Below are 13674 nucleotides of genomic sequence, written 5' to 3'. Positions count from 1 at the left end.
GTCTCCTTCGTAGCCGTTGTAAAGGGAGGAGCGTTACGTGACGACCCTAAAAACGGCTGCGAAGGAGACTACGTAAACGTGGTCTAAGCTACTGTGCGGCACGAAATTTTTTGCGGGTTCTAATTTTTTGTGATTTTTGCGGTTTTTCCAGCGATCCGCAAAAATGAGTTCCCGTAAATAAAAATTACCGCAAACATTTTTCCCGCAAAAATTTACATTCACTCCAGAGTAAATATTCTCTAACTTAAAAAGAATACACAAAAATACAGTACTAAGAAATCGTGTCTATTCAATCAAAACGTGTCTCCATTCAAAAACAACGAAATTCTGGTTTATTGCTTGAAAATGTGTATGGCTATTGGACGTACTCAATAAAAACGAAAATATTATCAATGCTGGGTACTGGGTACTTTCTAAAAATCGCAAAAATTAATTCCCAGCAAGAAAAACCAATCTGTCCAAATCGCAAAAAATTAGTTCCCGCAAAACACCAAGAAACCGCCAATCCGCAAAAATAAATTACCGCCAAAATTTCGTGCCACACGGTAGTCTGCTACACAGTCGTTTTTTAATGTGATCACGCAACGCTCCTCGCCAGAGGTATATATTAAAGATGTTAGCCGCCATCCCGTGACACGTGCTCTAGTAGCCTGTTCCAGGCGTTCAGATAGTAGAGCGTGGCGGTAAGTGGGGGAGCGAGTCGAAGTTGTACACCGGGAAAACGGGGGAGGGGACGCGGGGGGGGGGGGGACGAGAGCGAGAAAACGCCGTTCTCTCCCCCTTTCCCCCTCAAGTCTCCCCTCGGTTTTTTTTCTTCGTGAATTTTTCTCCCGCGCTCTACTATCTGAACGCCTGGAACAGGCTAGTGCTCTAGGAGGTCTATAGATTGAGGAGGGAGGTCTACAATAAGGCTCATTTCTAAGGCCATAGCTTTTCGCTTGTGATTTGGCAAGGAAGTCCACTTACCAGTTGGGAGATGGGGTACGAGAAGAATTTTGGTGTATCGTACACAACATAATCTGTGATTGGCGGTGGCTCGGGACATTTTGGGCAGTCTTACACCAAGTACTACCCTGCCGCATGGTGCTGGTGCAAATCTTCTGTTGCCGGTCGTTCTTGTTCTAGTTTTATAGGTTGCCAAAAACAAGCCATTTTCATGATGTTTCGTTTGCCTGGTGCTGGTGTATCGCCCGATAAAGCTGCTATAGAGGAAGAGAAAAGGAGAAACAGGAAGAATGTTTGGTTTACAATGAAGGCTTTCGTTGCCTATGTGGCTCTACTTAGATTAGGTAAGCTTAAGGAAAGCTCTGAGGAAAGCTTTAGCATTTTGAAGAACGAGAACATTAAGATGAAAGAACCTTTGTTTTATGTACTTTGGTCGGATAATATAAACATAGTCGTAATGAACTTGTTCCAAACATGCTTCTAATACTGTTAGGTTGCTATCATAGAACAAAAAACAACAATGCTTGCCCAGTTTAGTGTCTCGTTGGCACTCTAAATTCGAGATTGCTTCGAATCTCTTAATTAACGAAAAAATTTCTTATTTTACGAGAAAAATTTAAAACAAATCATAGGATGAGAACTCTTTTTTCCTTAATTTAAATAGGCAGTTTGAATTTAAGGGAACGAAATCTTATTTTATGAGTTGTTTTTTCTTAAAATAAGAAATCCAAGAAATTAAGAACCATGGTTTTTTCAATTCTTGTCTGCCAAGGGTTTTGTGATATGGAAACGACTTTTTAAGAAAGTATACGTTGAGAAAGACAATAATCACGAGCATCAGAAAAAAAAAAATTATACTGCACGCCAGATGGAGGGGGGCCTAATGGTTTGCGGTGATGTGGTTTTGCTCGATTTTGGTGCGGTTTTGCCGAAATTTTTATTTTAATTTGTGGTATTGCAGTATAAGAATTTTTTGGGGGTAATTTCAATGCGGTTTTCTGATGTTATTCTATGCAGTGTTTATACATATATCTGTGCAGTTTTTGCGCTGTTCATAAGCCCCTTTTACCCCCCTCCAGATGGAAGAGTTTTGAAGTCAGTAACACAGTTGTCTTGAAAGAAAAATCTGAGTACTCCTGAATCTCGTTGAACCTATGGCCTTCTGGCCCCAGTTATTCAAAAAGGTGGATATAACGCTATCCACGGGACAGATCTCTATCCACTGGATAGCACAATTGGCTTCCCCTAATGCTTAGTGATTTATCCGGTGCAGGGGCAGATCCAGGATTTTTTTTAGGAGGGGGTGCACTCGTCTCTTGCTCTACTTCAACACCAATAAACCACATAGTTCAGTTTTTTTTGGCAGAATACCAGTTTTATTAGAAAACTGCAGGTCATCTCGGGGGGGGGGGGGGTGTGCACCCCCTGCACCCTCCCCCTAGATCTGCCCCTGCGGTGGATAGGGCTATCTACCTTTTGAACAACTGAAGCCAGGTTTCTAGTCCAGATGCTCTACCACTGAGCAGTGGACTGGTGGGAGCTGAGACCATTTAACTGTAGCTTAGTGGTAGACCATCTGAACTAGTAACCAGTATGTCATTGGTTCGACTACTGTTGAAAATACTCAGATTTTTTTTTCCAACCCAGAGTTCGGAATAATTGCGGGAGAGTCTCCAGACACGATGACCAGCCAAATTCATTTTAGCTCGGTCACGTACTGTTTCTGGCCAGTCAAATTTGTAAGATAAATAACTCTAAAAACAGGGTCCCATGAAACAAAACTGGCATTGTATATTTCCAAAAAAGTCTCTGCTTAGAGCTTAACGCAATATTCAAAACACTCATTTTGTCAACAATAAATATTAATAATTTACAGCGGAGAAATGAAAATAAGCTCATGTGTGTTAATAGGTCACTGTCTGTAAGACTAATGCATAACACATTAAATATCATAATCATAACTATAACAAAATTGTCAAATCTGATTGGCTCTCAACTGCCCTGATTTCAGCCTTAATTGGACAGTACGCGCCATCACACGCGCGCTTAAATGGCTTTTTTTTTCACTGCTAGCAAAACAAAATTTCGAATTTCTTGTGTTTTGGTTTAAAAAATAGCCTATTGTATCACAAATTTTGTTAAAGTTATGATTAATTGGTAACGGAACTTCGTGTCATCCAATTCAGTCTGTAATCATACTCGTGATTAAACAAATCGGACTCCCGCTACGCGGTCGTCCGATTTTGTTAATCCCTCGTATGATTACAGACCAAATTGGACTCCACTCAGTCCTGTTACCATTACTTATCGTACACATAAAATTTGTCTGGCGCCTCCAGTTATGATGATTTCTGGTGTGTGAACCCTGATGTCTGTTTCAATGCGTGAATTGTAAATAACAGTTCTAGTTGCATTTCGCCCAGAATTTCAGATCAAAGTTCTGCAATATACAGCGACTCACTACATACTGATAACAATTGAAACAACTTAACAGCATGGAAATGTCAATTTATTTTATTTTCAATATGATCGAATGTGACGGGTCAACATGACCGGCAAGGTGAAAAGTTCACCATTCAACTCCCCAATCAGTCCGGACATTGTGCTTTGACCGGCCATTATTTAGAGTCCTGTGAGCCACTTGTGTCACTGACTGAGGAAAAAAAGGAAATTACCAAAACAAAGTGAAAAGAGTTGATCATTTTATTCTCAAAGAACATTTTCGGGTTTTTTTGCAATTACTTAAATTGCATTTACCAGTGCAATGATCATATTGTTATTTGAAATTATTTGTTCAGCTGGAAGAAAATCTATTCTCTGTTTTCACATGACGTCACCAAAATTCAAACTAAGAAACTTCCTATTTTCATGAGGTATTACAGTACCCAAACACCTTTATTTATACAAATTTTCAGTTCAAAAGGGTCCTTCGTTTTGCGATAGAGGACACTTGAATTTCCAGGCTTTTGTTTGATGCTACATTTAGCTTGTGGCTTGGAAAGCTCTTATGTGGGTTAAAAATGCTAGCAATGTTTCAAAATTTTGGTATCAAAATAGAGTAGATATTATGCTTTGACCATTATGAGTTCCTCAAGAGATGAATTCACGCATTTGTAGGAAACTCAAATTTGAGATGTTGCTGTTGGTTTCCAGTGGCCATATTTGCACCCCTCAAAGGGACACCAACATGGTGTCTCCATAGAAACCTTTATAAATTTGGGTAAAACGTTTTTTCCGCATATCTCGCATATGAAATGTCGCACAGACCTGACTCTTGGCAAGCCGTTTTGTATGTTCATTTTCTTTCAAAAAACAGAAAATTTACAGAGTCTTTTTAAATTAATTACTACAACTCAATTTTTCAATCTTTACTTTTGCAGCTCCTTATGTTTACAAAGCTCTTAATGGATAATCCCCCTTTGGTACGACAAGAGCACAGATGTTGAATATGTGTTTATCTTTGCTTGCTCATCACTCTTTGTATTGGACTGTGCGGCTCCACTCACTGAATGTTAGTTTATGGAACTGACGATTAAAATTAACAGGTGCAGGTTAGACGAAAACTTTCACTTTTAATGGCTGGTGAAATTTCTGGATATTTTTATATACCGTAACAAAGAACTGCTGGAAAAAAGATTACTGACCATGCAGAGGTTGCTGGATTTCTTCCTTTTAATTTGGGCAGGAATGTTGCTTTAAACGTCGAAAAAGTAGTTCATCTACTTGTATGTTTGACTTCACATGCATCAGGAGCTCTTTTGACAAGATGCTGCTCTTATAAAGTAGGCTATGAAATAAAATTTATCACCTAAAACATGTAAAATTTTAAGTTCACTTTCCTGATAAATCTGAATATTATTATCAAACAGTAACTTCATCTTTTTTAATGTTAAGCCTTTTCACAAGTTTAGCCAAATTGCTGTATTTCACAGTCAACATAAGTTGTGACCATGTGTTCGTTTTTTCCAAGCCATAGAGTAAGAGGGGTTGATTTTATTAAATTAGTAAAAGAAGAGAACTCTAGTTTGTAAGGTCTGTTTGAAATTTTAATGTAAAGAAACAACGTTCTGTCTACTTTTTTGATATATAAAATGTGTAATTAATGTAGTTTATTAATTATTATTTTATATCTTTACCAGAAATGCAGACTATTGATACTACTTCAATTATTAGAAAACAATTCCCACAAGCTGAATGCCACTTCTCTGCACTTTTGAAACTAAGCTAAGAAGTTACTTATGGTACACAAACAGAGCATTCTGGAAAGTTGGCCTTTAAACAAACAAAATCTCTAAACACAAGGGCATAATGGGTCCCGAGAGCCACTCTGCCATAAACTCTGCCATGTTACCAAAAGAAATGGCAGGTTCTGGGCAAGAATGACACAAAAGTGACAAAGAAAGTTGGTGAGGGGGGGGGGGGGGGGGAGGGGAAGGGTTGGGGCTGGCAGGTTGGCAGGAAAGCTGTTGCTCTGTATGGCAAGTGAAAACGATATATATTTTTTTCTTCCCATGAGATATGAAATAGTTCAAAAGACTGCAGTGTTGACCAAGTGTGAAATCTCCTGGCATCCTTGTTCAAATCCAGCCCACATTCATTCAGTGTGTGAGAATTTCCTTTCTTACCTCTTTTACAAGCTCAACAAACAAGACAACCATGGCCCAAGGGTTGAAAAAGTGAATAGTGAGACCCAGTGAGAAAATCATTAACCTCTGAATGACACAAGGCATTAAATATGATTTTTCTTTGGATAATGAATTGTCTGCAAAGAGAGTACTATCCGCTTTCTAAACAACCGGGGCTATGAAAAATATTTACACATGCATGTTCTATACTATTAAAGAGTACTTTTAAAACATTTGGAAGAGCTGTCTAAAACTTGGCCATAACAATTTGACATCAGGGCAAAGTTGTTGGGAGACTGATTAGTGCTAACCCGGGGTTAAATCTTAATCTGGGTTTACTTTTCTTTTTTACAAAAGCATTTACTCAGATAACTTTCTATATTCTCTTTAGAGCATCCAATCATCAAAATGTTGACAAAAAAATTACACTAAATTTGCATTTTGAGCTTTCATATCTGAATTCAAATTTTGCACTAACCCTGGTATATCTTAGCTGGCTTTAGAACAACCTGGCCCAGATGATTATCACAGCTAGATCGAGGCATATCCAGCTACCGGTATATACACTGGCTTATCACCATTTAGTTAAAAGGTATTTCTGATGTTGTTCTTTGTTATGGCAGCTTTGCTGCATGGTTTTCTTTGGACCAAGGGTTTTAGCGGTCTCCTACACAGCCATAATATCATAGGGAGAAGCACTGCATGACAATATACCAGTAAAGAACAGATGTATAGGACACTATATTATTAGAAATTAATATTTTACCAAATGACAAAAAAAACAAGACTGTTCACATTGAAAAGGGACTGACCAAGCTGGCACTTAATTGAAGGAGTTCAAGGAATATTGCACTAATAAAATGGCTCTTGATGTAACATCAAAGTCTCTTTTTGTTAAACATAGGTGGTGGGGGGGGGGGGTCTATTAGTTTATCAGAAGTCACTTGGGGCATTTTTTCCATGCATCTCATCCCTTCAGTCAAGGGAGGATAATAATAATACTAAAAGTGGACACCTTTTTTTACAAAAAGTGGTATACAAAGGGGGTAAGGGTTTGGATCTCAGAGTGAAGGTTCTGCCATGTACATCTTTGTTGAGTACCCTCCTACTTAGGTAAAAGAAGAGTACAGCGTGTTGCCTGGAACATAGCTCTGAAGAAAAAGCTACTGGTGTTCACTGTTCATTTTACAATGCTTGAAAGCCAAGCATGCTGGTATTAAAACCATGGGATGTGTCTCAAGTCTTGCAGGAACCAGAGATGTGATCATGCTCGCAATCAAGTTCTTGAATGAAGAAATGCCACTTTTGCTTCATCATCCTCATCACTGTAGAAAGATATGTTACAAAAGACAGACAGTTAAATTTTGTGTTCAGATGAAAGCATTTATATGTAAACACTCCAGTTAACACTTTAAACCTGAAGACCAAAATTTGAACTCTCATTTGTTGCTCCTATTCATTTCCTACAGAAGTCGTGGGAAGAAAGTTGATAAAACATCAAGCAAATTCATCATGTGATCATGTCTGTAATTCTCATGACCACTCTAGTTTACAAAGAAATAATATTACAAGGAGAAGTTTGATGCTGATCACTTTTAGGGCTTAAAGGGTTAACTCTCTTTAAGACGGACACCTTTGGGACTAGCATGCACCAAGTGTCCATCTAAGACTGATAGTTCATCTTATAGAGAGTCAAATAGAGGGAGTAAAGAAAGGCAGGGACCAACTCTAGGTGTCTGTTTTACAGAGGTGTCCATCTTATAGAGAGTCAAATAGAGGGAGTAAAGAAAGGCAGGGACCAACTCTAGGTGTCTGTTTTACAGAAGTGTCCGTCTTATAGAGAGTCAAATAAAGGGAGTAAAGAAAGGCATGGACCAACTCTAGGTGACTGTTTTACAGAGGTGTCCATCTTATAGAGAGTCAAATAAAGGGAGTAAAGAAAGGCAGGGACCAACTATAGGTGTCCATTTTACTAAGGTATCTGTCTTATACAGGTGTCTGTTAAAAGAGAGTTGACTATAGCTGAACACACTCAACCTGAATTTCCTAGGTCAAAAACATAGAAAATGAAGTGACTTACTCCTTGTAAAATGTCATTTTGACTTTCTTTACTTTTTCTTTGCCTCTCTTGGAGCTGAGATAAATTGCAGCAACAATTACAACAGTCAACAATCCTGCCACACCAATCACAACACCGATCCAATGCTTCCTCACTTGTTCTGTAACATGAAAAGGATGAAGTAAAGTTATGGGGCGAAGGCAGAGGGGATTAAACTTTAAACTTTTTGTTTCTATTTCATGTAACTTGTGTTTGGTTTGTCTTAATGGTATATAAAAATTTGGCTCAAAATTCAGCTTGTGCCCGACCAAATTTTATTGTAACTTGCTAGCTTAATTTCTTGGTTAGTACTCAACTATTCCCTGAGGGGAGGTGAATAATGGTGAATATAATCACTAAATTGAAAGCGCCAAGGAATCTATATGATGCTTTGTGCAGTTCCTGATGGCATTAGTCGTTTTACTATAGTAATTTTGTTACCTCTACGTTCTACATCCCTGATGCATAAGAATCTTCAATGAGGCAAAATAATTCATGGCATGCATCCCGTAGGACCCAAAGAACGATTGATCGATTCGAAGATTTTTTGGCAGAAATTATATCTGGTTCGTGTCATTTCTGTGGCTATTATTTAAAGATGCATATTTATTTTAGTCTTTTTTGTGCTTTGCGTTTATAGAAGGACTATATTTTAATTTCAGTAAACTGTAATAAAGAGTTCTGGCATCTAGCTGTCTCCAGATTAACTGTCTGGTTACATAAAGGCTAAAGCATTTTCAATCTTGTTTTTTTAAACTCGTGGACAAGGACTCTATGTTTCACAAGATGAGTCCCAGGACTCACCATAACTATTTGTAACAAAATCACTGTTAGTATTTACCAAATGACTTGGATAAAAATAAACAAGTAACCTCTGTAAATGGGTATTTGGGTATTTGTCGAATGCATTTTCATGATTTTGTCGCAAATAATGTGGGAAAAGAATTTTCTACCTACCAGTTAACACCCCCAAGCCAAATATCTTTGCTTTTTTAGGTACAACTGCTTCATTGATTGCCAAAAAAAGCATCTTACAAAACTGTTGTGAAATGGCATGGTACTGGCTAAATTGAATCACATCCCAGAACAGTGAATAGCCAAGGTTATTCTTTCTGTGTACCCGGAACCACTCAAAATGTGTAAAAATTGCTATCTTCTGATTTGGTAAATACTAAAAACATATATTTGTGGTTAATTTCCTGTTCTGCATAATATTTTTGGTTTTGTGACAAATTATGAACAGGGCATATATATATATAGATAGATATTTAATTATATGTACCTTGAAAGTGAAGAATGATCATCGCAGTAAATTTTCCAATTTAAGCAGTTGGAAAGAAGAAGCCTCAAAAAAAAAAATCAGGGCTTCTGATTTTTTTCAGGCTTCTTCTTTCCAATTGCTTAAATTGGAAAATTTACAGCAATGATCATTCTTCACTTTCATCTACAACTGCAGTTCAAAAATGAATTATTTCTTATATACTTCCCATTATATGTACCTTGTAACACTTTATGCCATGGTTTTTTCCTGTTATTTTTTGTTGTTTCCCTTAGAATAATGACTTTCTTGAATGTCAAAGTGTCTAGGCCGCCAGCTGTAATGTTTGACAAGTCTGTTAAATAGACGTCAGAATTACCATAAGCACCAGCAATCCACATTGGTTGATCCTTTAACAAGAAAATAGATAAAAAAATTATTAGGGATCTATGACTCACTCAGGGTCAAATATACTGTACTAAATGCACTTAGTTGATGATTGATATTGATTGATTCAATGGTGACAAACGACAAAGATCAGTTGAAACTGAGACAGCTACGAGGATAATCTCAAATATAATAGTTAAATTCTGACAGTGACATGGCCTCCTCCACTGGTTTTGAAACTGAGACAAGGAACTTGCGTTCCCCTCCCTAAAGAGGACCTCAGTAAAGGTAAATCGATCCTGTTGTGATTGAAGTGTAGACAAGAAGCTTACCATAATGGGCACATCCAGTGGGTCTCCTGTGTCAAGTTTTCTGGTAATGCGTAAAACCTTATCACTTGAGTTTTCTGCAAAATGCACTACAGTCACATTGTAGTCTAGTGGCGTGGAATTACCATCTGGCTGTAACTTTCCAGTGTCAATTGTATTCAAGTCCTGTGAAGACGATTGGAAATTTTTGTAGAATACTTTTTTATGCTTTACTTAGTATGACTGTTACAGAACTGAGCAAGTATAAACGTGGTTTCAGCCACTTTGCAAATATTATGCAAAGAAATAGCATTAGCTCCTAAAGATTTGTGAGGTGTCAGAGGTGATCAATTCACAGAAATGCTTTGTAACTGATCTTTAAACAAATTATCTTGCCTAATTCTTTTCAGAACTGTTCAGAGAATTTGTTTGTTGATACTGCGGCTTAAAGGGCACATCGCGTGTCATGCCAGATGCCAGGGTTCAACTACTTTTGGCAAACAGCCATATTTGGTTTTTTGGACACCAGCACTTTGATAGAAATATATAAAAAAAGTAACAACCGTCTAACTGATGAAGAAATAAAGTCAATATCCGGGTTACAGTTACAAAAAATTGTTGATGTTACATTCTCTTGAAGTCTTGAAAACAAGAGACTCATTCAACAACATTTTATAGGATTTATGACAACAAGTAAAAATGCAATATTTGTAGGAGTTATATTTCATACCTTAGCTTACAGGTTGTTTCCATACTCATGTATTTTTTTTTTTTTTTAAGGAGGATCGAGAAATAATTACCATATTAGTGCAAAAGACAAACAGACATGATCGATATGCCACACTACTAGGAAGATATAAATACTTAAAAGAAGTTGTTATTGCATTATCTATCATCGCAATCACCCCAATTTTATGATAAAGGATAAGTTTCTTACCAAAGTTTTTGTCCGTCCTGGAGATGAAAACCACGTTACCACAAAATCCCCTTTTGTTCCCTCAAGTCTGTCCTCCTGAGCTGGTTTGTAGGAGTCGTTCGATGCGGGCAAAAACCCTAATAACACCCATCCTTTGTCATCAATAGTAACCTTTAATAAAAATTCAACGCTTTGCGAATCATGGTCGACCTTCCATTCCACAATGAAGTTTTTGCTGAAGTTGACGTTGCTCTCGAACTGTTCTATGGGATCACGTCCTTCGCTTGCATGTGTTGCGTCAGCATAAAAAGGGTACGAAGTCATAAACACGATAAAACAAGACAAAATTGCGATAACATTCTGTGTTAATTTGAACGTATCGGCTGTATTCATTGTGAATTTTCGCCGTCCTTTTCAAAGTACTGAAGTCTTTGTGTGGTCTCCCAAAGAGAGAAAGAGCTTAAGGAAACACAAATGATCTTGAGTCAGATGCAAAACAAGTTCGCCCTTTGCAGCAAGAAGGTTGACAACAGCCGCGGGTTTCTTGTAGCTTTTACCGAAATTTTGTAAAATAGTTGGAACTCCAAGCCTGACCACGGTTTACCTGTAGCAAGCGTTTCCGAGGACAACTGGTTTCAAGAAAATCTTTCCAGTTTCCAAGCACCCACTTCTGCAGACAGACACGCAGCACTCTACTTTTAACAACTGCGTTCGACTTCCACGCATTTCTTTCAAATGCAAATGAGAGAAGCTCAATTTGAATACCCGGAGGTTAAAAAAAGTCAACACTGTTGAATAAACGCCGTGGTTGATTGTGCTTTATATGAAAAGGATTCTGAAACTAAAAAACCTTTTTTTCCAACTTTTAGAGATGCAACGAGACACGCGACTGGAAATGTGATAACAAAAGCTATACCACGTGTTGCTCGCATCTCCGACCCGGTTTGAAATATTTTACCCGCGCTTTTTGACCTTTTTGTTCAGAGTTTAATTATTGGTGAGCTTCTCCGGCACTGTTTCATATTAATCCTAACATATGCTAACTGAGCAAAAATTTCTCGTTTCCTAGCTAGAGCCTGAGAAGACGAGATCATAATTAGAAAACCTCATTATAGCCTGGGAACAGGGGCCCGTTTCTCAAAAGACCCGGAAACTTTTCCGGCCCGAAAGGAAATTTGGAAATTAAAACCTGTTACATAATAGCACAGTTCTTAGCCCACAGACCAGTCAATTTTGCTTCGTTCACTAACAGTTGCATTGTATTATTTTCAAAATTATTGAAACTTTGATCTTGAACGCAAACACAACCGAACACAAAACAACTTTCTGGGCCCGAAAAGTTAGCGGGACTTTCGAGAAACAGGCCCCGGACTCCGTAGTGGCGGAAAAGGTCAAATACCCCCAGACTCCTCTCTCTATTCTCTCCTTTTTCCCCCAATGCGGAGCCTGGTTCGAGGCTACTGTCACTATCAGTCACCAATAACAGACTCAGCTTCTGTCTTGTAAAATGGCTTATTCTGCCTGCCAGCAATGCTTGTGAAAATCTCTTATTCTGATATTCTGCTCGGACGCCTTAATTCTGAGAATTCCAGCACTGAGGTCGATTAGCCTGCTCGGCTCCCGAATAATTTTCGGCTGAGGCCTTAAAAAAATGGTGGGGAACCTGGGCATAATTGGACCTCATGAACAAAAGTCGTAATTCATTGTCATTCAGAATTTATCCAAGCCTTTATCAGACTGGACTTCGATTATTTCAACTGCTTCAAGATTTCCCAAAGGACCAAAACGACCGAAGATTATTGCTCAGAATTCCCGACCTCACTAAGAGACGGACCTCTAGAAATAACCGGAGGGAAAAAAAAATTTTCGTGGCAGGAATTCTATAAAAGCCTACCTGTCTGCTGGACTTTTTTCGTTTTTTTTCTGGGCACAAGCTTGCACGAAATTTTTCCCCATGCAGTTGTTTTCTTTTTTAACCATCCAAGATTTGGACTTATTATTATGTTGTTTCATTTTCGGAGATATTTTTTCAGGACTGCCGGTGCGAGACGTAAGTATAACCACCCAAAACGGTGAAGGAAAAGTTTTGGAGAACAAACAAATTTTATCAAGCAAATCAAATCAATCGTGCTGGCAATACCCCTATTTTAAATTGGGACAGACTCGCACGAAATCAGTGAGGCTTTTCGAAATTACGAGGGCTTCATTGTTATTTGCCCGAAAATTTTAGATGCAGCTGAACGTTTCACGAAAGTCAGAATTTTTCTTATTTTTTTCTCCATCACATTTTCAGTTGAATCCGCGAAAATTTTTCGAAAGGTTTCCTTTTTCTGCGAAAATTAGCCTAACCAAAGGGGTAAAATATGAAAAATAAAACTTCAGAAAATCGTAGAGAATTTGTAACTGAATGGAACGCTCAGTTAGAAATATTTGCCGTATTTAAGCAATAGAAAATTCTAAGCAATATTTGCTTCTTTGTTCAGATATGTTACAGAAAACAGTCGTTGGGTGCCCTTGTTTGTTATTCCCAAACTCTCTTGTCGTTTGTCGTTTGTGTTTGTGTTTGAAAGCATAAGCTAGCGTAATAATTACGACGTTTCCTTATTCTGCGTATTCGTTTTGTCAATGCCTAACTGAGCACTGAACTGAAGCAGTTACAGAAGGTTTTCTAGTACTTGTATTGTTCTGGGATGTAGGCACGCATAATTGGTTAGTGTTTTCCCATCCCGATCACATGATGTTACTGGAAAAGTACATGCAATTTTAGCAGAACGGTTATGTTCGGAAAAAGAATGCATCTTAAAATGTGATACATTCTTAAATTTGCTAAAGGGTTTGACTTGGCTTTATAAGCCAGTTCCCCAAGGATCCATTGATAGCTAGGTATCGGCCTTTCCACTGCTCAAGCCTAATTTGGAATCACTCTGGTTATGGAAGATCGTCACTCAGATGGTAAGTAATAGCTAGCTGCTTCGAGGTGGACACATTTTGAGCAGAGATCACTTAAAGCGAGGCCAAACAGCGACGTATGTCGGCAACTATCGCCGAAGTTGACAATGGCTGATACTTATGATGGTGATGCATGGTTCAATTTGACCTGCTGCCATGCCCCCCCCCCCCCCCCCCCCCCTTTCGGG

The 13674-nt window shown here is 38.3% G+C and overlaps 1 protein-coding gene and 1 long non-coding RNA gene across 3 annotated transcripts; one reads left to right on the top strand and one right to left on the bottom strand.

The window, feature by feature from the left end:
• Nucleotides 1-1085: 1085 nt before the first annotated feature.
• LOC140947636 (uncharacterized) lies at nt 1086-4968 on the top strand. Its single transcript, XR_012166993.1, has 2 exons — nt 1086-1289; nt 4326-4968. It is a non-coding gene; the product is annotated as an uncharacterized lncRNA (long non-coding RNA).
• A 1-nt stretch (nt 4969) lies between these two features.
• LOC140947635 (uncharacterized) lies at nt 4970-11395 on the bottom strand. Of its 2 annotated transcripts, XM_073396790.1 has the most exons (5): nt 10559-11384; nt 9646-9807; nt 9168-9336; nt 7651-7789; nt 4970-6895 (listed from the first exon to the last, which is right to left on the bottom strand). In XM_073396790.1, exons 1-5 carry the CDS (start codon nt 10928-10930, stop codon nt 6847-6849), a joined length of 891 nt encoding a protein of 296 aa, XP_073252891.1. In that variant the 5' UTR covers nt 10931-11384; the 3' UTR covers nt 4970-6846. The 2 variants fall into 2 exon arrangements, with proteins under 2 accessions (XP_073252891.1, XP_073252892.1); XM_073396791.1 differs by lacking the exon at nt 9646-9807 and having other exon boundaries at nt 10559-11395.
• Between the last annotated feature and the right edge of the window lie 2279 nt (nt 11396-13674).

Source organism: Porites lutea, chromosome 9 (assembly GCF_958299795.1).
Source record: "Porites lutea chromosome 9, jaPorLute2.1, whole genome shotgun sequence".
NCBI classification, from domain to species: domain Eukaryota; kingdom Metazoa; phylum Cnidaria; class Anthozoa; order Scleractinia; family Poritidae; genus Porites; species Porites lutea.
This window is presented reverse-complemented; position numbering and strand designations above follow the sequence as displayed.